General features: G+C 49.8%; 1 protein-coding gene across 1 annotated transcript; it reads right to left on the bottom strand.

Moving 5' to 3' along the window:
• Positions 1-142: 142 nt before the first annotated feature.
• On the bottom strand, positions 143-24,435 carry ZBTB35 (zinc finger and BTB domain containing 35). The gene is made up of 7 exons (XM_090276139.1): positions 23,906-24,435; positions 22,884-22,985; positions 16,164-16,308; positions 14,439-14,525; positions 9,868-10,553; positions 2,575-2,705; positions 143-2,035 (listed from the first exon to the last, which is right to left on the bottom strand). The coding sequence occupies exons 1-7, from the start codon at positions 24,027-24,029 to the stop codon at positions 1,313-1,315; spliced, it is 1,998 nt and encodes a 665-aa protein (XP_090132265.1). The 5' UTR covers positions 24,030-24,435; the 3' UTR covers positions 143-1,312.

The raw sequence follows: 24,435 nt of genomic DNA on the forward strand, positions 1-24,435 counted from the left end.
TTTTATACCTCAATTCATGTATCAGTCATGTTAATATTGGTGTATAAAGTCATGTTACTACAAATGAGAAAACCCCTCTGACCAGAAACTCCACACTGGTAATTAAAAGAAAAAAAAAAAAAAAAAAAAAAAAAGAGTCATGAACACAAAATTTTAAAGTTTACTTTAAAAATGTAAGTATCTCCCAATATTTAACAGGTAAAGAAAATAGCATATTGGTTTATTTTATGTGGTTGTTGTATTTTATTTTCCAAGTAATACTGATTAAAAATATTTACACACCTACTTTTAAGTCCACAGTTTAGCACTCTTATTTGTATGGCTTTAAAAGTTATAGCACAAGACCTTTACATTAAGGATTGGGGGAAAAGATTCACTCAAAACAAAGCCTGATATATACATGTTTGTCTGTACTTTATTTTAAATACATTAATTTTTAAGTGATGCCCATCTTTTTTTATTTTTTAATCTGGTGGTAAAATATTAGTGCAATTTTTCACCAAAATAAAGTTTACCACAGATATAAATGAATTTTCCCAAATTGAAAATGGCCCTTCTGCTGCCATTAAATGAAACTCTCAACCTAACTGAAGTGAAAAAGAACTGGTCGTTGTCATCATACGCAAGACTCGGAAGTACTGTACAGCATCGTGGACATCGCTCCTCACAACGCACACTTTGAAAGAACCAGAGATGCTTTGTAGAAGTTTAGTTAATTTTGAGAAGGCACATGGGTGTGGATTGTTTTTTACATTCTGGAAGTGCTGCCGCCGCTGTTTCTGCTGCAGGGCTGCCATCTGTGATGATCGGGGCAGACAAGAATGCTGTTCCCACGGAAGCAAGCCAGGAGCCAGAACCGCACTGCACAGTAACAACGCAGTCGTCTTCATGCGGCCGGTGTGCCTACACACTCAATTTTCTACCGTGCACGAGAACACAGGGGCTTGGATTCTAATGATTTTAGGTTTGATTTTACAATATGGAAAACCTTTGAGGAAGAACGCAACCTGGGAAAGAGAAGGGGGAACCCTTACCACAACGCAAATAGATACATTCGTACCCAGCTGTATAAGAATAGAATCCATTTAAGTTTCCAGAAACATACTTCTCAACACTTCCTGCTCACTTACACGAAACATCCCCTCTGTGGCATTAACTGGGAGGGGGGTCAGTCTGTTTCAACAGAAAGCAGTCCAGCACGACAGGAAAGTTTGACTTTGGTCCACTCGTCCGTTAGCCCAAGGACAGTCACACTGCCCAACATGAGTTCAAAACCCAACACCTAAGGTTAAAAACATGTTCATTGGTTGTTTCACTCTGAAGCCGGCGCAGGGGTTCTGTTCTCCTTCCCCGCACTCTCTGCGTGCGACTCCACGGCCGGCCCCGTCTCTAAGCCCGCCGCCGTCTCTAAGCCCGCCGCCGTCTCTAAGCCCGCCGCATCTCCCGGCTCTTCTGCGGCGGCCTCCGAAGCCGCCTCCGGGCTCGGCGCCCTCTCCTCCTGGTCCATGGTGTCAGGGGTCACCTGACCCAAGGCCGCTTCCAGCAGCTCCGTGTGGACTTCCAGGGGCACCTGGTTTACCCGCCCGACATGCAGCTCCTCCACGTGCACTTCAGTGCCCTCCTCAGTCTGGATCCGGCCCACCTCCAGGTAGCTCACCTGGACCTGCTCCGGCAGCTCCGCCACGTGCGGGCCGTGCGCGTGGCCGCCCTGCAGCAGGTCCGGGCGGGCCTGCCCCACCGTCAGCTGCGCCGAGTCCACCTGAACCTGAAGCAGCGGCAGCACGTGCACCTTTCCCACTTGCTCGATGATCGTCATGGACGCCACCGGCTCGGTCTGCACGTGGGTTTCCACCGACAGCACCTCCTCGGTCACTATGCGCTCGGAAATGTTGTGGGAGTCACTGAGGTGCCTCCTGAACTCGTTTCCTTGCATGAACCACAAGTCACACAACGTGCAGTGGTTGGGCTTATCTCCCGTGTGTATCACCAAGTGGCCTTTGAACTGGTCCCAGCTGTTAAACACACTGTTACAGACCTGAAACGAGCAAACATGCTTAGCAGGCAAGCTAGAGAAAAGGGTTTTAAAAAGCTTCACTTATTCTCTGTAAGATGAGAGCTGAAGATTTTCCTAAAAGTGTTATGAACACGATATTTGTAATGATATTATGTTATCTGGTCTTTTAGCTGATGTAGCTAACAAATTAAATATATTTTGGGAAATATTTTAATATTGCCTTCATTGTTTAAATGTCTTAAAAATTCTAAAAATATAAATATTATAAGTTGCCATAGTAACAAAATTTAGAACCATACACTAATCATGGAGGAACCAATTGCTGCTCCCCTCCTGCCCAGTGTCATTTGAACGTGATTTTATTGACACTGGTGTCATCCAGGGTTAGGCAGAAAACGCCACTATACTCTCCCTTGTAAACGCAGGACAATGATGTTCCTTGATCTCATTTCTTGCCAGGCCATCAGCTCCGCACCTCCGCTCCAGACTGCGCCGCCCTTCGCTCTTCGCGATCGCAAATGCAGACTCCTCCGCCAAGAACAGAACACAGCCACACATACCTGACATTCATAAAGCTTCTTTCTTCCCTTTTTTGCCCCCACTCCAGTTTGGCACGCAGTCAGGTGACATTTGAGGGTGCTATTTCTAGCAAATCGTTCATGACAATTTGGACATTCAAAAGGTTTTTCACCTATTAGGATAGAAAAAATTATATCGGCAAATTAAGATAAACAGAAAAAGCTAATACAAGTTGATTCTTTTGATAAAATTTGGATCTAAGTTCTGCATTTCTTAAAAAGTTGTATACTTTCTCTTAGATAAAAATTAAGACCGATCTCTGTTTTGGAGAAATGTTATCACTGTCCATCCCACCAGCATTTCTGAACACCTGCTGTGTGCCAGGCCATGTGCTATGTGATGAACATAAATAAGCTGTCCCTGTTCTTAAGGATTTTACTTATTTTTAGAGAGGGGAAGGGAGGGAGAAAGAGAGGGACAGAGACATCAGTGTGTGATTGCCTCTCACACGCCCCCAATGGGGGACCTGGCCCACAACCCAGGCCTGTGCCCGGACTGGGAATCAAACCAGCGACCCTTTGGTTCACAGGCCGGCGCTCCATCCACTGAGCCGCACTAAGGGCAAACTGTTCTTGGTTTTAAAAGCTTCACATCACAGGCCAGGCTGCTCCATGAGAGTGAACGACAAGAAAAGCAGCAAATGCAATGCACTGGAGAAGGCCAGTTACAGGCGAGAGGGCAACGGAACAAGCGGAAGCACGGAGAGGAGGGGTTGGTTCTGCCTGGGATGGAACGAGAGAAGGAAAGGCAGAAAGGAAGGTTACTCTGGGCAGAGGCCCCAAAGTGTAACCGGCACGGTGGGCGAGAGGTAAAGAGGGAGGTATCAATAAGGGCTCTCGGCTCTCTGGCCTAGAATACCAGCCAGAGTAAAGAACACAGACGTCCAAGGAGGTCTGGAGTGGCGTGGACATACTCAGTTTTGTGTCCCTTCAGTTTGAGGTACTCAGAGCGAACTGGAAAAGTCCAGTAGAGTCATACAGACAAATCTGGAGCCAAATACAAGGAGGACTGATAGATTAGGAGTTACTTTATGTGGTAATAAAAACCTGTGATGTGGATAAAACGCTTGGTATGTTACATGACAGCAGAATCCAGGACAGAACCAATGAAATACCAAGTTAAAACAGCAGGCTGAAATAGAAACAGAACTACCAGAAGTAGAAGAAAACAATGAGGGACCTTAAAGAAAGATCACGAAGATGAGCACAGGAAACAGGTCCAAGCTGAACAGTACGGTAATGTCAGGCAGGATGACCAAGGGGCCTGTCATCCTCTGGCAGGAACAGTGAGCAGCGTGGCGGCATCAGGTGCCAGACTGCAGTGAGTAGAGGCAAGTCAGCAGCAAGTCAGTACAGAAATTCCTTCAAGAAGGCTTGGAAGAGGAGCAGCGAGAGGGGGCCAAGTCGATGAGAGGTTCTTTTGGCCAGAAGAGTCATTATTTATCTATTTGTTGAGAAGGAAGGAGCCAGTGGAAGAGGACAGGAGTCAGACTGGCAGATGGATCGCGTCCTTGGAGGAGACCCTGAAGTGTGGGATCCAGGACTCAGCTGTGAAAAGTTAAATTACCTGAACATGTACGCAAAGATGTACGGACAAGTATACTTATTGCTGCACAATCTGCAACAACGGAAGGGTAGGGACAGCCCTGGTCGGTGTGGCTCAGCGGGCTGGGCACTGGCCTGCAAAGCGGAAGGTCACCACGTTGGTCCCTGGTCGGGGCACATGCCTGGGTTGTGGGTTCGGTCCCTGATCGGGGTGCATACATCAAACAACCAATGTCTCTCTTCCCCTTCTCCCTCCCTACCCTTCTCTGTAAAAATAAATAAGTAAAATCTTAAAAAAAAAAGACCAGGATCAGTCTAAACATGTATCAACAGGAGGGGTGAATACATTATCACAGTCATACACCTGAGTGTCAAGCAGACACAGTGAAACAAATTAAGCACAGTCATGAATCTTCGCGTAGTAAAAGGAGTTCCAGAAAAACTGAATAGCACAGCACTGTGCTGCAGGCCGTCTTAAAAGTTCTGTGTACCTCTCTACAGTCCCCTGCAAATGCAGACTGTACCTGGAAGGACGAGGAAGAAAACAAGGCAGCTGTTCCTTCTGCAGAGAGCTGCCGAACGGGAAGGAGTCCCTTTACATTGGAGGGCATCTGAGCTTTCGCTATTTAAAAAAAGTCGTCAAATAGGCCCCGAGAAGTCTAAAACTAGCAATACAGTGTTCGAAGTGCTTCTCCCGTTCCCTCTTGCGTCACGCCGCTGTACAGGGGCATCCCCGCCCCTATTTACACGGACAAGGAGCGGCACTAAGGAAGGGGCCCGGCAAGGTCCTCCTGCCGGCCAAGGCCAGGGCTGGAGCAGGGGCCCAGTTCTGGCTTCCAGGCCCCCTTCCTAGGACCGCACGCCACCTCTCTGGGAAACTGGGAAGCAACTACCCGAAAACACGGTTAGAGGTCACCCTCTGGCTCGCGCTCACCCTGGGGTGCACCCAGTGCGTCTCTCCAGTGTCTCCCCAACCCGCGAAGGCTCACCCTCCTGTTTTTCTGTCTCAGGGACTAACTGCCGTCAGGCGGCCCCCCGAATCAGAAAGCGGGAGGCGCCCCCGTTCACGCCCGCCTCTCCCCCCGTCAGCCGCCCCTGCTGGATCTGCTGGCTCTGCCTGCCCCGCATGGCCCCTCACTGTCGTCGCTCAGCCCCTCTGCTCCGGAAGCTTCCGGGTGAGACCCAGGGGGTGTCCCCACCCCGAGCCACCCTGCCGGATGGCTCTCCACAACATACATCTGAAGAGGTCGCTCTCTGGCTTAAACTTTTTAAAAATGACCCAGAGCCTTCTGAGATAAGTAAAACGTGAACCCATTCACAGCACTTACGAAAACACAGGGACGACACAACCTTAGCTGCCCCACCCCCCCCAACCCCCCGGCAGACAAGCAGTGCCCGCGTTGGCCTTCCTGCCCGCTCCAGGGGACCCCCTCCTCCTGCCGCAATCACCTGCCAGCAGAGCTCTTAGCGAGCTGCACCCTCGAGTTCCTGCGCCCGTGTCCGCGTCCCGTCACTTGCGAGGAATGCTTATGGCCTGGCTAGCTCCTACAGCCTCTCAGAAGCCACCCCGTCTCCTCCGCCACAAGGAGGGGCCCAGGCAGGCATTCCCACAAGACGCCGGGCTCACCTCTGTCAGTCCTGAACCTGTCACCCTGTGACTGTGCCTCGAAGGCGGGGACTCTAAAATGTCTATTCCCATGACCTAGCAGGCTGGCAAACCGTAACTCTTTTCCAAACGCAAACAGTTCAGAGGACAAAGAACCCACGCTTTACGAATCAAGCACTGCGTACAATGCATGCCTTAAGGGCGTACACGAAGCCAAAGCACTGAACGAACAAAAGGGTGCAAAATACGAAACTGACGGGGGGGGGGGCGGCGGCATTATGTATATTTTGATGGTAGAAACCAGGAAAAGAACCATTTACTATTTTTACACTTAATTTGTTATAAGAGAAAACACAATCCATCCTTTATTAACATACACAATGCAAACTAAGGTTACGTGCCCTCCTCCTGAATGCACTAGCTCGCAGACCCCACCTGAAACTACCTTTCACTAGTTATCAGGGCACTAGCTGAGGTGAAAGAGCGACCAAGGTCAGTTTGCTTTAAGTGCGTGCTAAACTGTCCCTCCGATGCGCCTCTGGCTCTGTCATTTGAACTGAAGTTACGCCCATCATTTTGACAGAAAAGACAAAAGGCACTCAACAAGGTCCCTCAGCTCTATGTTCTACTGTCCTATGCAGAATACAAAGGGCAGGGCTCAGAAAACGCGTTGTAAAACTTCCAAAATGATCTGTTACCATATTTTCAAACAGGTAAGTCGCCAGGTCACGTTTTCGGTAAGAGAGAATTACTTCTACTTTCCTGCTGCCAGGAAATAACCCAAGTGATTACCTGTCACAGAACGGGGAACCCCCAGCAAAGTACGCTCGTTACCCACTTATGTTTCCGTACTAATTTAATGTGCTTTCTGCTATGTCAGTTCTTTTGCTGAACGACTCCAGTGACCACACAAATGTTCATCAACACACTCACTATTAGAACAGATGAATATTTTAAGGACCTACATAACTACAGCCAGTTTCCAAATATACGACAGGTATAGTCATAGGACACTTGAAAATAAGAAAGCGTTTCCCCAAGAGAGCATAAGCGCCCGCTGACCACCCACACTAGTGCCCTCAGGCCTCTGACCCCAGACCAGAAGCATCACCACCAAATGGGTATTAATGCTAAGTGACCTCTTTAAAAGAACATAAATATGAATAATAAAATGGCAATGATTACACACATATCGATAATCACTTTAAATGTAAACAAATTAAATGCTCCAATCAAGAGACACAGGGAGCTGAGTAATCAGAAAATGAAACCCAGGCCCGCCTCGGCTGGGAGACAGGGACAGCAGCACAGCGCGGGCACAGGAAAGGAATCTCCTGCTGACGAAAACAACACACTTCCATCAGACACGACGACTGGAGTAAGAGACAGAGCTGGGCGTGACACGGGGACAAAGGGAGCAAAACAACAAGCGACATGGCCCTCGCACGCGTGTGCGCCCACGACGAGCGCGCCTGGACACGGAAAGCCGCGCGTCAGGAGTGCCGTCACAGCGGGGAACGCCAGCGCCCCACTGACGTCGACGAGTCCGTCCTCCAGACTAAAACCAGCAGTGGAACGGCAGCCTTAGATGACACAGTGGACCAGGGGGATTTATTTTGGTATTTTTGGAGCATGTCACCCCAAAGCAGAATACATAAGTTCTTCCTCAGTGCTCATGGAACCAGCGTTATTTACAATAACCAGGCCATGGAAGCAACACAGGTGTTCATCAGTGGACAGCGGGATAAGAAAGCTGTGGTACGTTTTACACAATCGAACACTGCTTGGCCATAAAAAAAAAAAAAAAAAAAAAAAAAAAGGAAGAAATCTTACCAATTGCGACAACACAGATGGACCTAGAAGGTAGAACGCTAAATAAGTCAGAGAAAGACAAATACCATGATGTCACTCATACGTGGACTATAAAGAAGAAGAAAAACACCAGTCACACAGATAGAGAACCAGATGGGATGGGGTTGGGAGGCTGGGTGACTAAGGGGAAGGGACTGAGAAGCACAAACTGGCAGCTACAAGGCAGTCACAGGGATGCAAGGACAGCCTGGGAAGTAGAGTCAATAATACTGTGATAACTGCGTGGTGCCAGGTGGGTGCTGGAACTGCTGGGGGGGATTCACTCTGAGTTATATGAATGTCTAACCACTACGCTACACACCTAAAACTAATATAATATTGAATATCAACTGTAATTTAAAGAGAGAAAAAAAAATGCTTAATCCATACTGAGCCTTTAGTATTGGGTTGCCCAAAACACTGGTTTAGCCTTTTTCTGTACGGCGGCTCTAGCAGTGCTTAAATGTCTTTAACTTCACTCAAAACCATTTTAGATTGCATTGTGACAGCTGTTGTATTAGCCTGAATTTTTAAAAAAAAATCAAAATTGGGGAATTTTTGTGCAGCCATCTTACTACTGAAAATGGAAAAAGATACACAACATTTTCAGCATATTATGCTTTATTATTTCAAGAAAGGCAAAAATGCACCTGAAACACAAAGATCTGTGCAGTGTATGGAGCAGGTGCTGTGACTGACCAGATGTGTCAGAAGGGGTTTGAGAAGTTTCTTGGTACTATTGACATTTTGGCCAAATAATTCCTTGCTGTGGGGCTGCCTTATGCATTGGAAGACGTTTAGCAGCACCCCTGGCTCCTACCCACTAGAAGCCAATAGCAGGAGGTAGCCAACATACTCAAAATATCCAAATCAATAAAGTTATTGGTGAATATGAAAAATGAGTCTTTTACTTTATGGAAAAAACTAAACGGACGTTTTGGCCAACCCAATGTAAGATCCCCTTGCTGTCTGCATATTTATTCAGTTCCTGAGTATTAGTAACAAGGATCTGAATAGTACAGGACACCCCATTATATTGAATCTATCTGGTTTCTCAGTTTCAAGCAGTGTGTGGCAAGCGACTTTCAACAGTGAAGAATCTATGAAAAAATGTCATCCAAAGCTCTCCAACCTCGCCCTGACTGGCGTGGCTCAGTGGGTTGGGCATCGTCCCGCAAATCTGAAGATCATCAGTTCGATTCCTGGTTGGGGCACGTGCCTGGGTGGTGGGTCAGGTCCCCGGCAGGGGAGGGTAAGAGGCAGCCAACTTGCACATCGGTGTTTCTCTCCCTCTTTCTCCCTCCCTTTCCCTAAGAATAAACAGAATCTTAAAAAGAATAAAAAGTTCTCCAAACTCCAGCATCAAAGAGAAAGCCTCTGAACAGTGTGAGACAGTTTTCCCGTATTCACTGTATCAACAATCTAAGAGCTTCAACCACCATCACACAGAAGGACTTGGAAACAGGTGTCCTGACGTCTGCCACTTAGCTCACTGCCACTCCCACACCTTTGTTACAGTGGGTTTAGGGACACCCCAACATCCAAGTACGTGGTGGTGGCTCCTGTGTCCCACACAGGAGAGCTTGCAAAGAATGCTGAAGGTGTGGGCACGAGGACAGGGAGTCTGACAGGGAAGAAGGCAGGCACAGGGGGCAGAGGCAGCACTGTGAGGGTCCCGGGCCCCAGGGTGGAGTGCCCGGGGCACTGCCGTCGTGCCCACGATGGCTCCCAGGACAAAGACCTTACCCGCCTCGTGTCCCTGGCTGACCACCAGCCCTGACACATTTGTCCATGGAGAGGTGGGAGGGAGATGAACGTGGACTGTCCACCTACCTACCAGGCTAAAACAGGTGACCACATGTACGCAAAGGCACAAACACATCCAGGACTGACTGTAAATGTACTCGCCCACGTAACGTGTTAACCTAAGACAGGAATGTAAAAGGAGTCACAGTGAAGTTTCACTGTCATTAAAATTTCATGATTTATGACCCAAAGGAAAAAAATCACAAACTGTACTTGACACAGCTCTTTCAGAAGTATAAAAATGGGCAAAGTGCAAGAGTGACAAGTACTTTCAAAACTGATACTGATTTTGCTTTTAAAGCATCAATATTTCAACAAACTAATATAAAACCAATGTGTACTCAGTGGGCACGCTAGAAAATACAGGAGACGGTGTCTGTGATACGAATAAAAAAAGGACTTAGACATTCAGACTTGAAGTGATTTGGGAAAAAATACGCGTTTAACCTAAGGTGTGTGCTAATTACCTGTATGTTTTCGAAGGTGCTCTTTAAAATGTCCAAAGTGGTCAAACTGTTTCTCACAGTACTGACACACGTGGATTTTTTTCCCAGTTCTCTGTTTCTTACTGACCCCACCTTCCTCGAGGTGGTAACAGCTGAGGTGCTGTTTCCACGCGCTCTCCCGAAGGTACCTTTTATTGCATATTTCACACTTGAAACTGTCAGCGGAGTGTGATTTCATGTGCTCCTTAAAATGGTAAAACAATTTAAATGAACGGTTACATTTCTCACAATGGAACAAGTCCTTCACATGTGACAGCTGAAGTTCCACAATTTCAATACCTTCTACCTGTTTGCTTGTGGGGTCAGATGCACAGCCGTCTTCCCTCATCTGTCCTTTCCTGTCACCTTGCTGGTACTTGCTGGTAATATCTGCCAGCAGGGCCAGCGCGGAATCGTCAGAGGCAGCCGTGCCCTGGACGTACTCCATGGTCTGCCTGGCAGAAGCCACCCCCTCCTCTAGCGTCTCCAGCCCCTCCTCTTCCACTTCGATCATGCCTTCCGTGATCTCCACCTCAATTTCAACCGGCTCTGACTCTACAGACGGCAACGACTCCGTGATGACATTTGAAGTCTCTGCTATCTTTCTCTTTTTGGCCTCACTTTTTCCTGTGGTAGTTTCCTCTAGTGGAGCCGAGTTTTCCTTGTTCCTGAAATACATAATGTATGAAGTTAAAAACTGGTGAGATCAATCAAAATCCTAGTAGGCTTTTTGAAAAAAAAACTGATACCCAAATTTACATGCAGAGGCAGAAAACAAGACTGGAGGGCTTATACTACCTGATTTCAAGACTCACTGTAAAGCACAGTGAATAAGATCTGAGGCGTTAGTGAAGGGGCTCACGTGAAGACTAATGGAACAGAAATAGACCCACACTTTATCCAGCCAAGAGACTTCTGAAAAACATTCCAAGGTAATTTAACAGAGAAAAGATCAACTTTTAACAGTGGTACTTATATGGGGAAAATAAACCTTGACTCTTACCCTTGTATCATACGCAAAAATATTCAAAATGGTTCACAGACTTAAGTAAAAAAACCAAAACTTATACAAAAAAAACAGGAGAAAATGTAATACTAGGTAGTAAAAGATTTCTTAAATAGCACACAAAAAAGGAAAACCTCAATAGCAAAAACTGGTAAAAGTGGATTTCATGCAAATTAAAACCTTGTGCCCTTTGAAATAGTTAACAGAAAATCCAGTCACAGACTGGAAGAAGATATCTGCAAACATATTTTTCAAAGGTCTTGCACAGAGAATATAAAAAGAATCCTCACAATTTTTAAAAAATAATTTACTTATTTTTAGAGAGAGGGGAAACGAGAAAAAGAGGAAGAGAAACATCACTGTGTGGTTGCCTCTCACACGCCCCCAACTGGGGACCTGACGTGCAACTTAGTCATGTGCCCTGACTGGGAATCGAACCAGCGACACTTGGCTCGCAGGCCGCCGCTCAATCCACTGAGCCACAGCAGCCAGGGCAAGAATCCTCACCATTTAATAAAAGCAGTAAGAGCGGACAACGGCTGGGAGGCCACTCTCCACACACGTCTTGTGTTTCTACCCGTCTTACGAACTGAAGGCTGTGGCCCTGGACCTCTTCAAGGGTGTCTGTGGCAGAGCCAATTGCGTGGGAAGACAGACCACGGCTCCCGCTGGAGCGGAGGAAAGTTCTGCTCACTGTCCTGTACTGTCCCCTCTGGGACGGAGGTCGGGCAGCTTTGCTGATAGCCCATTATGGCCGACTTGGGATTCCTAGGCTGGAGATTCTTCAGCTGTGATGCAAACCAACCCCCCACGCAGCATTCACCTGAGCCACCCTGTGTCACCCTGTGGGACTTGGGGGAGAAGGGGAAACCAGCACCCATAGAAAACTCACATGCTTGTTGGGTAGAGACTAATAAAGTTCTTTTTTTCTGACCTACAAGTCCTATCTTCCAACAGCATCCATGAAACTGTGGCAGAAGGACTTGCTGGCTTGCAAGGAGGGTAAGATCTCAGATCCCTCAGAGTTCTTGCCACATTCTGGCAACTAGGACAGGATGCTGAGAAAGATCACTTTCTGGAACAGAGGGGTGAGGCCTCCCGGAGGAACTGAAGGAAGCCCACTGGATCTGACATCCAACATGCTGAACAAACTGTATGGACTAACCAGTAACTGCTCCCCCACCAAACTGCATGTTACTGAGCTGAACTGTGCCACCAAAATAGATGTGGTCAAGTCCTGACCTCTGACACCCGCAAATGCGACCTCACCTGGAAGTCTCAGAAGATGTGAGCAGGCTGAGGTCGTTAGAGGGGGCAGTGTAACGCAACTGTGCCCTCACGAGAGGGACACCGGGACACACACGCACACAGAGAGGAACGCTACATGCAGACGGGGAGGCCAGCACCCAGAAGATACAGGCAGAGCCGGGAGTCTCTCGGCCACAAGCCAAGGAGCCCCCAGGGCTATCAGAGGCCAGAAGTGGCAAGGAAGGATCCTCAGCCCCTGGAGGCTTTTGAAAAACCACAGCCCTGAAGACACCTTGACTCAGGACTTCTGGCCTCCAGAACTGGGAGGCAGTCCATTTCTGTTAGGCCACGCAGTGGGGGGGTACTTTGTTATGGCGATCCCAGAAAACTAAAACCTTCTGATGAGGAAAACTGGGAAGGCAGTAGCAGGACGAGGACTGAGCGGCAAGTTCAAGGACAACTGCTGGACTGGTGCCCTGGCTGTTGCAAACCCTCCTGCGGTGGGGGTGGGGAAGGACTTCCCGGCCAATCTGGTGTCCAGCCTGAAGTCCACCCCATCCTAACTACCCCTAGCAGTCACACGGACACTAAGATTCACGGTAAGGGCGTGGAGACAGAAGATTTCGCCTTTTGCAGACGAGTTACTGTGACGTGCATCTAAAGCAAGTGTGATGGGGGAAACCTACAGCTGCTACCATAGAAACCGGTCCCGCAGAGAGCGTCACTGGCCCGCGTGGAGCGAGGGGGCAACACGGTGCTTGCTAAGGAAGAGCAGTGACACCCGGGCCCTCTCAGGGCCAGCCCCTCCTGCACTTGGCCGCCTGTCACGTCCACCTCAAGCGCATTTGCAGTGGGTGCTCTTGGTGCTCTTGGGGACACGAACTCCTATGAGGTTTGGGGTACTGGAAACAGTGTGTGTCTCCCCTGGGCATTCCACTTTCTTCTTCATGGAGCTTAACCTGCAACTCAGCATATTTTAAGGGGGGCGGGCTTGTCCACCAAGCTGTGGTACATTTGCTACCCTTGGGGTCCCATAACCCTAACGCCCCTCTGAGCCACAAGTCTCTGAGACCACTGCTTCTGGCAAAGGGAGGAGCCTGTCACCAAAGGTACTCCTTGGGTTCCAGACTTGCCAATTCCCTAACTCAGCGACAAGGTCCACATCCTTTGACAAGAAAGGATTAATTAGCCTCTTGGACTCTTGTAGAAACTGATGCCTCACAGAGACTTTGAAGTCCCCTGGCCTGACACTGCCATTAGGGAGCGCATCAACTAAGACTTTGTGACCAGCAAGGCCAGACGCGCCCAACAAGTCTCACGTGTCAAACGGAAATAGAACGAACGAACAGACAGGCGGCCCCTTGGCTGGCCATGAAGAAGGGGCAGCACCCTACTCTGCTGCCCGAAGAAAACCACTGGATCAAAGGAGTCTGATTCCCAGACCGTTTGGCCCAGCCAAGGGCGGGCGGTGCTGCCCGGGCTGCTGCCGACGTTCAGACTCAGCACCCGTGACGCAGAACCAGAAGGGAACGTGGCTGCTCTTCCCAGGAGCAGCGCTCAGGCTGTCTTCACAGCTCTGACAACACCCTCCACACTGTTTTTACTGACTGGAGCTGCTGCCCATGGCCTAGCTATTTGGAAGACTTGGACGTCATGGCAGATTAAAGCCATCCATCCTTGGGGCCACAACCGTGGAAACAAATACATCTGCTGATCAAGCTATCCTGATCGCTGACTCACGGCCCCCGTAAGGGCCTGCTCTCTGATGACACCAATCAGAATCCCGCTGCTTCCCGGGCCTGCCCTACCCAGACCTCCATCCCTGAAACCTAGAGCCGACATTATTCGGAACATGGAGACACATCTACCAGCACAAACCAATGCAGAAGCTGCCACTGCGCGCCAGAAGCCGGCCTGTTTGCCTCATGGTGAAGAAGGCCAAATCGCACAGGGCACGGGCTCCATGTGTCCCCACTGAACAGACTACACCCAACCTCCGAGCCCATCTCGGGGCTCTCTGGGGAGCTCACTGCTGACACTCCTTGGGTTGGCACTGCTGCCGTTCCAGGCTGGCCGGCTGGCTCTGGCCACACCCCCCACTGGGCCCCTGAGACGAGTCGGTGTCTTATGTTAGCCTGGCCCATCTGCAGTCCGACAGCAACGTGCCAGAAGCCACCAGTCCCTGGCTGCAAGTCAAGGCCCCGTCGGACCTTCCCAACTCCCTGCCCTCCACAGATGCTGACAGTGCAGAGCGCTGCACGGCCTCGGATCCCAACGCAAAGCTTTCTATCTCCCTCACCTCCTCCTTGTCCAGGTATCTGAGTGAACAGTCTGGTCACTAAACTCCACTGTCCCCAGAGAGAGATCGTCTCTTCTCAGGTGCTTCCTGGGTAATGATCAAGACAAAAGAGGTGGGAAGTTGTGTAAACTTACTCGGAAATTTAGGGTTCTGCCGAGACCGTTCTTAAACACAATCCTTCTCCATCCCCTTAGTGGCAACCCCAGCACAGTCCAGGTGAGCGCCTCTTCCAGGTGAGAGCCTGGCCAAAAGCAGGCCTAGCAGCTCAAACTTAATTCTCGTTCGGCCATCTGGATTCTCTTAGGGACCTGGCATCATCCTAGATCCTAAGATTAACGACCATTTCACTGAATATACTGCTTGCCACGTACACTCACTGGTCCTCGTGAGCTGAAGCGGGAAACACACTGGGGCTCTCAGTTCTATGAAAATGCCTCTGCCCCTGGCCAATCGGGAAGAAAGGTCTGGGTAAGGAGAGAGGACTGGAAGAAGGATGAAGCTACAGCCACCAGCATGGGACACAGTGACGCTGTGCAGGCGGAGGGAAAGCAACAACTGTAGCTCCAGGGAGAGAACAGCTCAGACTCCTGGGGGAGGGGGCACAGGGACATTAGTAGTCTCTGTCCTTCAGACGTCCCCAGACCCTTCCTCAGGTGGGAAAACGGCACAGCTCTCCTCAACTGCTGCAAGCAATTTGAAACTGTATGCTAGATACGTCATCTGCTGCAAGATGGTTCGGACCACAATTTGAGTGCCATTTCCCTTAACTTTACGAAGAAGTATTTTGGAACAGCAGGGGGGTGGCCACGCTCCTGCATGTCCCATGTAAAACACCAGATGTCTGTCCCGCTACCATTCCCAGAGCTAAAGCTCAATTTTCGAGGTCAACGACTGCCCCTCAGCTGACGTTAAGGTGCTCGTGACAAACAGGACAGACTGAATGGACCCCCTGCAGACAGTCCCTCCAAAAACAAGGACTAGATCCGACAGTTCTAACTGAGCTAGGAAAAGGGGAGGCCACGTTGGAGGCAATGTGAACCTGTGCCTCTGACTGATGAAGGCTCCACTCTGGGGGCACAAACAATAGTAAACCACACTTTCTTTCAAAAACACCTCTGGAACCGTACTGGTATGGAAGCCAAGCACTAAGTTCCTTTCCTCCCAAAACTATGACGACTTGCTGCTCAGAGGTGGGCAGGAGCGGCCGTCAGGGTCCAGGGAAATGCCACTGGCAGAGCGGTTTAGTTCTCGGGTGACCGTGGCGACCCCTCCTAAAGAGTATGATGTGCCAGACACCACGCTAAGCTCTCTACGTGCATCAATTCATTGAACCCGCACAGACAATCTTCTGTAGAAAGTATCGTTATCACCCCCACGTGACAGAGAAGGAAACTGAGCTGACGGGAGGCTAACTTCATTAACGCACCCCTGACCCCCACAGTGGGGGCAGTCTGACCCCCCAGAACGCTGGTTCTGAGTCCCTGTGTACAATGCCGACAGTCACTGTGAAAAGCGGTGGAGCTCCTCATGCTTTTTTATAACTCCTATGAGAAATTTTGTGTTTTCGATACCAGGAGTGGCACCTAAGCAGTTACTACGTTCTCATGTTATAACCACGAATAAAGTAGCCGCGTGGCTCTTCCTTGTTCCTGGCACTCGGTGCTTCAGAACTCCAAGCCCCACTGAGCCTAAGCGGTGGGCACACAGCCTTCAGTGAGCGCTTACCTGACTTCCAGAGCTTTGATGGCTTCCAGCATCTGCAGAAACTCCGCCGCTTTCCACACGTCATTGGCCTCCTCTTCTCCTTGTATCATTAGTTTTGCCGTATATGTGAACTCAATTAAGTGACTAAAGGCCATTTTACTAACACCTGCAAAAAAGACGTGCATTAGCATGCATTCATTTTGATTCAAATCTTGTAACATTTAGTGAAAAAGCAAACAAACCCAAAAAAACAATGTTCGGAACCTGATTGGTACGTATCACTTAGGAAGCTTATTTCCTGGCAGAAGTCTCGTTATCAGTACATGACTGTGGCCAAGTTCCAGCACTAACTAGCAAACTACTTGAAGACCTTTCCCAAGATCTCCTATGGGCCCCACAGAAGAGTAAACCCTGTCACTCAAGACAGAGGAGCCACCACAACCCCTGCCAGGGAGCCCTGCATCAACTCGCCTCCAAAATGGCTGATGGCCTTCCACAGCTTAGCAGGTCAAGTTCAGTAGCGCTCTGCCTTTACTTCAAGGTTCTTCACGTTACTTTCCTGCTTCTCATTACCTTCCCTACCCCATTTTAAACTCTTCTCAAACACACTCTATACTGATTCTCAAGCCCACTCACTTCCTAAGAGCCTCTCTGCCTTCGCTGATACCTGCCCCGCTTCCTGAACACCTCATCGCCTTAGCTCTGCACAAACCCTACATCCCTCAAAGACCCAATTCCAACGCCACGTCTTTCAGGAAAACCTTCTCTAATACTCCCCTCAGGCCGACCCCTGTACCTGGTCTGATGCGAGGCATCATTTCTTGACTAGAAGCTACCTGATGTACCTCACAGTACCTAACACAGTGCTTCCTAGATGCCGGCACACAAAATAGAAATAAATGCGAAAATCACTTTCAAAAATAAACTTTCATGATTCCAACTTTTCTTTACAAGTTTTGTGTCTAAATTCTGGCCCAAAAGGATACTGTATTTCTCTAGCCCTTCAATTCAAAATTATTTGAGTCTTCTAATGCAAAGCTAAAAAATGCTATTGACTGGAACCGAGAGAAAACTACTTTTAACGTAAATTTTTTAATGCTAAGAAATGCCCGAGTCCAAACTGCACACAACTGCAAATACAAAACTATTTTTATTCTTTTCCCACGCACTTTATACACCTCAGTGTGGCCTCAGGACAACAGTGAGAACACGCGTGAATATCCAGCATGCCTTCTTTGTGCAAAGAAAGGATCTCATTCAGAGTCAGAACTTGAAAAGTTTTAGTTAGGCACCAGCTCTCCATGACCTGCGTAATTTTGGGCAAATCAATACCCCTGAGACTCAGGAGACTCATTTCAAAATGTATAAACGCGATCTGAATAAGGAGGAACACCGTAACATATAATGTAATATGACCATGTTACATGCCACCAAATAAGCAAACTAAAAGTAACTGGATTCACGGAAGGCTGATTTTATTTGGGTCTGCTAAGCCTTGTTCCTCCTCCTGTTGTCTTCTGACCATGTTACTCTTTATTATATATGAAAATAGCCTGAGGGATGGACAAGTAAGATTTTCTTTCTGTTTTTTAATTTTGGAGGGCGTTTTGACCAGATGTTTCAAAGTGAAGCAAATGTCCTTCCTAAACACAATGTGTAAATTTTTCTTAAAATGGAATGAAATTTTGACTGTTAGTAGAACACACACATTTAATATTTTATATACGGTAGACCCATATACATCACAACACTAATACAAGTACTCACGTGTTCCTTGCAACAACCCTATGAAGTACTTATTATTATAATGTCCATTTTACAGATGAGGAAATTAAGACACAGAGAAGTTAAGTAACTTACCCAGGTCACACAGTTAGTAAGTGAAAATAAAACTAGGATCAACCCGATGGCCCAACTCCCCAGTCTATGATAAAGATTTTTAAAACAGGACATTGGCAGAAGGCGCTCCTGCCAGAAGGAGTTTGAACACCCACGATATCACTCACTGCAGGCCCGCAAGCTCGTCGTCATAACCCCAAAGTCCCCCATTCTCTTAAAAGCAGAAGTTTTCCCATAAACTTGGCAGCAAAGTCCGAGCTGAACTGAAACGAGACTATTTAGTCTTTGCCTCCATTAAACAGTAATGTGCTGTGCTGCCAAAATATTATCCGTTAGAGCGTGGCCTCAGACCCCACTGGAAGCACTTTGTAATACATGCTGCATTACCGTAGGAAATTCTAAAGAAGTGTGATTTCAAAAAGCATCTGACCTCAAGGATTTAAACATGTGACCTCTGTTCCTAATCTCTGTAAGTCACCTGCAGCCTGAATAAAAGCAAGGGCTCGCCCCCCCCACGCACCGAGGTTTCGGGCTGGATCCCGGTCAGGGCACGCGCAAGAGTCGGTCAATGAACGCATGAGTGGGGAGAGCAGCAGATCGGTGTTTCTCTCTCTGATATAAATAAAAATTCTCTTAAATGCTGCTCTGCTTGTAGGGTAGTCTACTCTGTCTCACTAATAAACTTCCACTTTAAGCGCAAACACACACACACGGGTCCTTGAGCTCCAGAACCAAACTGGGACCGGACCCTGCATGAGCACGCCTGGGGCTTCCTGCGTGGCCGGCCCACCGACAGCTGCTGTCCCGAGCACCTGGCTCACGGGAACTGAACCTGCGAGCCCCTGCCCAGGGAGGTGAAGTGGTCGCCGACGACGGACAGGTGCAGAAGCAGTTCGTCCCCAGGTCAAGTTTGGTAACTTCCCAGTGTCAGCCCATTTCCTCACCAACCCCTTCCTTCCTTCACAACAGAGGGTGCTGCAGAACACAACGTTCCTAAGCAGGTCTCTAGGGAAAATGTTACACCGTAATCTGAGTCTTCTTTTCTCCCAGAGAAAGGAACAAAAGGGGAGAACTCTGAAATTCCTCTAGTCCCCCATGAGTGAGAACTCCCCCTCACAAAGGACACACGGACATGTACTTGGCGTTCTGTCCTTGACGGCAAGGGCTGTTCCGAGAGAGAACTGGGTGCTCATGGACGGGTTTCAGGAAGAACAGAAAGAATGGACGTACAGAATCGGAGGCCCCGGTTAGAAGGGCGTGTTCCAGACAAAGAAACGAACATTCACTGAAGATTTTAGGTGGCGCGAATCCAAGTCACTGGTCACAGAGCATCTGGTTTTGAGGACAAGGATTTTTATTTGAAGCCAAAGGTGACCCTGCGGTTCTAATCAAAGGTAACTTACTTCACCAGGGAGAGAGGTAGCTCAGTCTGCACTTAATGAGTTTATACTCACAGAGCATATCAGAAATGAAACTTGCCTTACAAGTACCTCACCTGCCTTCACAAAACACTGGCTACACAATGAAACGGTCCGGACGTAGGAATCATCTAATGACTCAGTTAGATGTTCCGCAGGTCTGGGGTGGAGCCCAAGAGTCTACACCCTGAACAAGCTCCCAGGTGATGCCCACGTAGCACTGGTCCTCAGCCCACACCTGGAATAACAAGGACCTAGACAACTTTTAAATATAGATACTTGGATCCCAACCCTCCAAGGCTGATTTAATCAATCTGGAGCTACAGCCTGGACACTGGTACTTGCAAAAGCTCCCGTGACGTTTCCCATGTGCCACTAAGGATGACAGCCAACGCTACAGGTCATTATTCCGGCTTTACAGATGGCGGGCTCCGGTTCCAGCTAAGATGCAGAAAGCACACTCTACCCTACCCTCTCCGCTGATCACAGCTGAACATCCCGGACAGAATACACAAAGCAAATGAACAAGGGCTCTGAAAAACCATGGAAGCAAGCAGCCTGCAGAGAGAAATCAAAACTGAGTTTCCTGGGTTTTATTTTTCCTCCCACATATCCCAGCGTAGCCTGCAGGGCGGTCCAAATCCCATAACTGCAGCAGGTGCAGACAGAAAAAGCTTCAAGAGAAACTCCTGCCGGCTGGAGAACCAGCAAAGAAGATGGGGGTGGCGGGGAGGGGAATACTTGGGTTTTAATCCTTCCGTCTCAGCCCTCCCCAAAGGCAAGCCCCGGGTCTGAGGCTGCACGCCTGTGACCGCTGGCGCCAGGCAAGCCCCTCCAGTGTAAGAGAAAGTTCTCGCTGACACAGAGCTGGGAAAGAGACCATGAGGTCAAGAGCACGAAGGGAATTCTTGTTATTCCGTTCTCTCCCTTTCGCTCGCCATTCTGTCCGAGAAGTGAATCCCACGGGGGGAAGTGCAGACAGCACAGGGAGGCGGAAGCCCCACTTTGTTAGCTGGGCGCCCACGTGCGGAGGACACAGAGGCCTGGACAGAGGCCTTCTCCACCGGTGTACGTAGTCTTGAGCTCACCCCGAGCCACGCACACGCAGAGCTGACCTGAGGGGACACAGCAAAAGCTGAGACAACTGCACTATGGTGTGACCTCCCACCCAGGCCGGCACACCTGGGGCCCGAATAGCACAACACAGGTTTTGAGAATGAAATTGGAATTGGATCCACAGCCCACATAGGCAGTCTGATCCTAACCGGGGTTGACTGCCTCCTAAAAATAAACCAAAGCCAAAATGACGAAAGCATTCTCCAGCACACCCAGAGTGCGATGACATAATATTCAAATGACCCATGACAGGGTCTAAAATTCCTTGTTTTCAGAGGAAAAAAGGAAGCCAACATGCCCGAGGTTACACAGCTGACAAACAGTAAAGCCAGGCTGCAGCCTGGGTTTCCCACTCACACTCAGGGCTTCGCCACGGCCAGGCGAACAAGGCAGATGCAACCCCGACGCTGAGGGCGGAAGGAGACAGGGGGCCAAACTGATTCCTAAAACCCGAGTCTGGCAAATAACAAAAACGGAACGTGCTGTGACGTTTCACTTTCTTATGGGACTACAGGGTGAACACCGACGCTTGTGTGTCTCCTATGATGGGCGCAGCCGCCACAGGAACCGAGACGACAGACACACGTCAAGGTAACTGGCCCTCCGAAGAGAAGACCCTGCTTCTCAGGCAGCTCAGACTCCCCGCTGTCCCAGCAAGCCATGTTAGCCTGGCCGTTTCCTTTTCCACTTTTTGACACTGTCTGTGGAATACAGAAAACTACATTTTTCGCCAACTATGCATAGAGTGCCTTTCTCTTCCATAATAGTGACGAAGAATACATCCTAAGACAAGAAAATCAAAGCTTCATGAAGAAAATTCAAAGTAGTTTTCAATTCACAGTGATTTTACGTAAGGACAAAATTCGCGCTCATGTTTCAAAAAATCTCCCGTGCCCACCATGATGCTTGGGTACAAGACGCCCGCACACAGTGTGTAAAGGGTCTGCTTGGAGGCAACTCCTCTCTGCAGCCTTTCCCGTCTCCCTAAGGGGGACCCGGCCGCGCCCCTCCCTCGCCAGGGACAGTAAGTCTCGGCAACACGTGCTGCACTCCTCTCTCTACCTGCTGCTTATCCGTGATTGAACGTGTGAATCTTTAAAGGGCTGTCTTGCCCACCAACCCGTCTCATGGGTCTAGCCTAGTGCATCTTTAGTAAGTAGTCAGTTGACAAGTAGCCCCCATTTATTAGGCTTCGACAATCCTCTGAACACAATGCCAGGCACTCTGCACGTTTTTTCAATTAGTCAAAATTAGTCAAGCCTATTAACCCACTTTTCAGATGAGGAGGCTAATATGCAATTAATGTAAAGTAACCTGCCTGGGGCCACACAGAACCTCAGGTGGGTAAATGCACGAAATCTTACCTTGTAAGAGAAACCGATGCCATTCAGGCAGCTAGATTCCTACCTCGGTAAGCTTTGTGGCTTTCCATTATGCCTGGGCTCTGTCCATCACAGGCAATCAAAAGATAACCTGTCCATGGGCATAGCAGGGAGAATGCCAGATGAACTGGGGCGTACTAAAGTAATAGAATATTAACTCTATGTTTTCTTCACTCCCCTAGGCACAAGTTTTTCCAAGGGAATAGCGTTTCTAGGCAACCCATTCATAACAAAGAGTATATACTCAGTATAAGAGACACAAAACCAAACCTTAAAGAGCCTTGAAAGAAGCTAAAATTCGGTATTTATGCAGGCAAGCTAATTTATTTCCTAATTCTGAACTGTGACTCCCTTGCAAGCTGGGCAACTCTGGGCAAGGAACCTTCTGGAGCCTGTGCCCTGCCGTAGGTACCGCCTGCTTCAAAGGCCCCCCGCTGTGAACCCAGGAAATCCGCATCCACGGCAGGTCGCTGTCACAGAGGATCCCTTACCACCCTGAGACGGTATCTGGTGGACAACCCTTCCCACCCCGCCCTTCGCGAGCCACTAGCGCTTCTGAAGGCTAGTTCCGTTCACCTTCCGCCCCAGCCACGCTCGGCCACCTCGCTGAGCACGTCACCCGCACCTCCCCCAGGAGGGGCCTCTGCACCGCCCTCCAGCACCCGCCATCTGAGACACCAGCGCACTGGGCAAGGACCGGAATGGACTTGTGCTGCGTCTCAGGGAGTGACCGCAGGTTTTAGAGCCGAAAAGCCTCCTTTCAGAGGCCAACACCTGCCGCCTAACGGAGGAGTGTTTCCTGGCAGATCACTGCACTGAGCACTTGACTGGAAGTAAGGATTCTCAGGTGTCGGAAGAACGACTGATCCCGTCCCCGAACAGGAACCCCCGACGCCTGCGTCCCACGGCATCCTGCCCAATTAACCGCCTGAAACCTCATCAGCCCTCCCGTTTGCTAAGCCGCTGTATTTCAAACAAGCACTTACCTTCTATCTCCACCAAAGGTTCCTGAGTAAACTCCTGAAAGAATTTGTAGAAGAACTTACTGCAAGCAGCCAAAACAGCCTTGTGGGCCTTAAAATGGTGACCTAGATAAAAAGAAAATAAAGTCATACACAGTCACAAAAATCACACCGGAAACTGCACAACTTAAGAGAGAATTATACGAGGTGCGTCTTCCTAATGTAATCGTGCAACTATATACGCCCCTGAGCTCAAGTCAAAACACTCCTGGCTGCTAGCCTGACACATTTTAATCTCAATGAGACACCGAGCCGGATCTCTGCCTGCAGGGCCTTAGGAAGCCAGGTTTGTATACAGGACTTCAGGGCGCAGCGACCTCCCACCACTTCATTAAACCGGGAAAGGCATATCCTACTCAGTTGGAACTACTAAATGTAAGTACCACCCGGGAGATTATGGATCATTTGGAAGGAAAGTGAATAAATAAACCAGCCCCACGACCAGCACCAAGCAGGACGTGCCGCTGCGGGAAACGCTTTAACACGCCCACCATTTGGACGCCCGTCTTCCCCAGTTGAAACGACGGCCCAAGCTGGTCTGCCTCCGTGACAACAGCAGCCAGGATTGACAAAGACCCCCATTTTGTTTTGGGGGTTCCCAAAGAGGGTGGAGACCAAGGCTGCAAAGGATTGTCTCAGCCTCCCTCCCAGACCATTTAAGAAACTCGGGGGGCACTCAGGGCCGCGGCGCACCAGAAGGCTATTAACCAGCCACTCGGAGAGACGTCCCCCGCCCCCGGCCCGCGATCGTGACCTCAGGTGCGCAATGCGAACACTTCCCGAAGTGAAAACCCACCGCGCCGTCCCGACCAACGAGCCTCCCCGAGCCGAGCGGACCCCGACGAGCGCCCCGGGGCCCAGCGCGCACTGTGCGCACCCTTGGATAGGGCACCCCGAGGGGGCGGGTAAGCGGGAGGCGAGACTCCAAGCCCCGAGTTCGCTCCCGAGGCCCCCCACCCCCGCCCCTCACCCCCACCCCCACCCACCGTCGACAATCAGGGTGATGTCAGTAAACCGGTCCTGCTCCCGCTGTTCATTCAATCGGTCCAGGATCATTTTGTGATGCTCAGGGAACTCCTGAAGGCAGTCCATCGTCTCTTCGGCCTCCATGGCCGCCGGGGCGCGCTACAAAAGAGGAGCATGATCGTGGACACCCATGAGCTCGGACCGGGGCGCAGAACCCCGAAAGAAGGAGAACACCACACACCGACGCCCCAGCAACGGGAAGAGGGGAGGGGGGGGTGAGGCGAGAGGAAAGGCGAGCCGCCGGGGGCCGGCGCGGCGGCCGCAGGACTGCGAGCCTGACCTAATTGGAGTCGGGAGGCGCGCGCTGGAGCGCGGTGGGCACCGCGCCGGAGGCTCCGGGCTCCGAGGCGCGCAAGTCCGGCAGCGGACGGGGCCGACGGCCGCTGCGGCCCTCTAACGGCCCGCCAAGCCCTCTGCGCGGCCCCGGCCCCCGCCGCCCCGGAACCCGGCCCGGCCCGCGGCCCACAACGACTCTCGGGTCGCCTCTCCC

The sequence above is a fragment of the Furipterus horrens genome, unplaced genomic scaffold (genome assembly GCF_987537825.1).
Source record: "Furipterus horrens unplaced genomic scaffold, mFurHor1.1.pri manual_scaffold_5, whole genome shotgun sequence".
Classification (NCBI taxonomy): Eukaryota; Metazoa; Chordata; class Mammalia; order Chiroptera; family Furipteridae; genus Furipterus; species Furipterus horrens.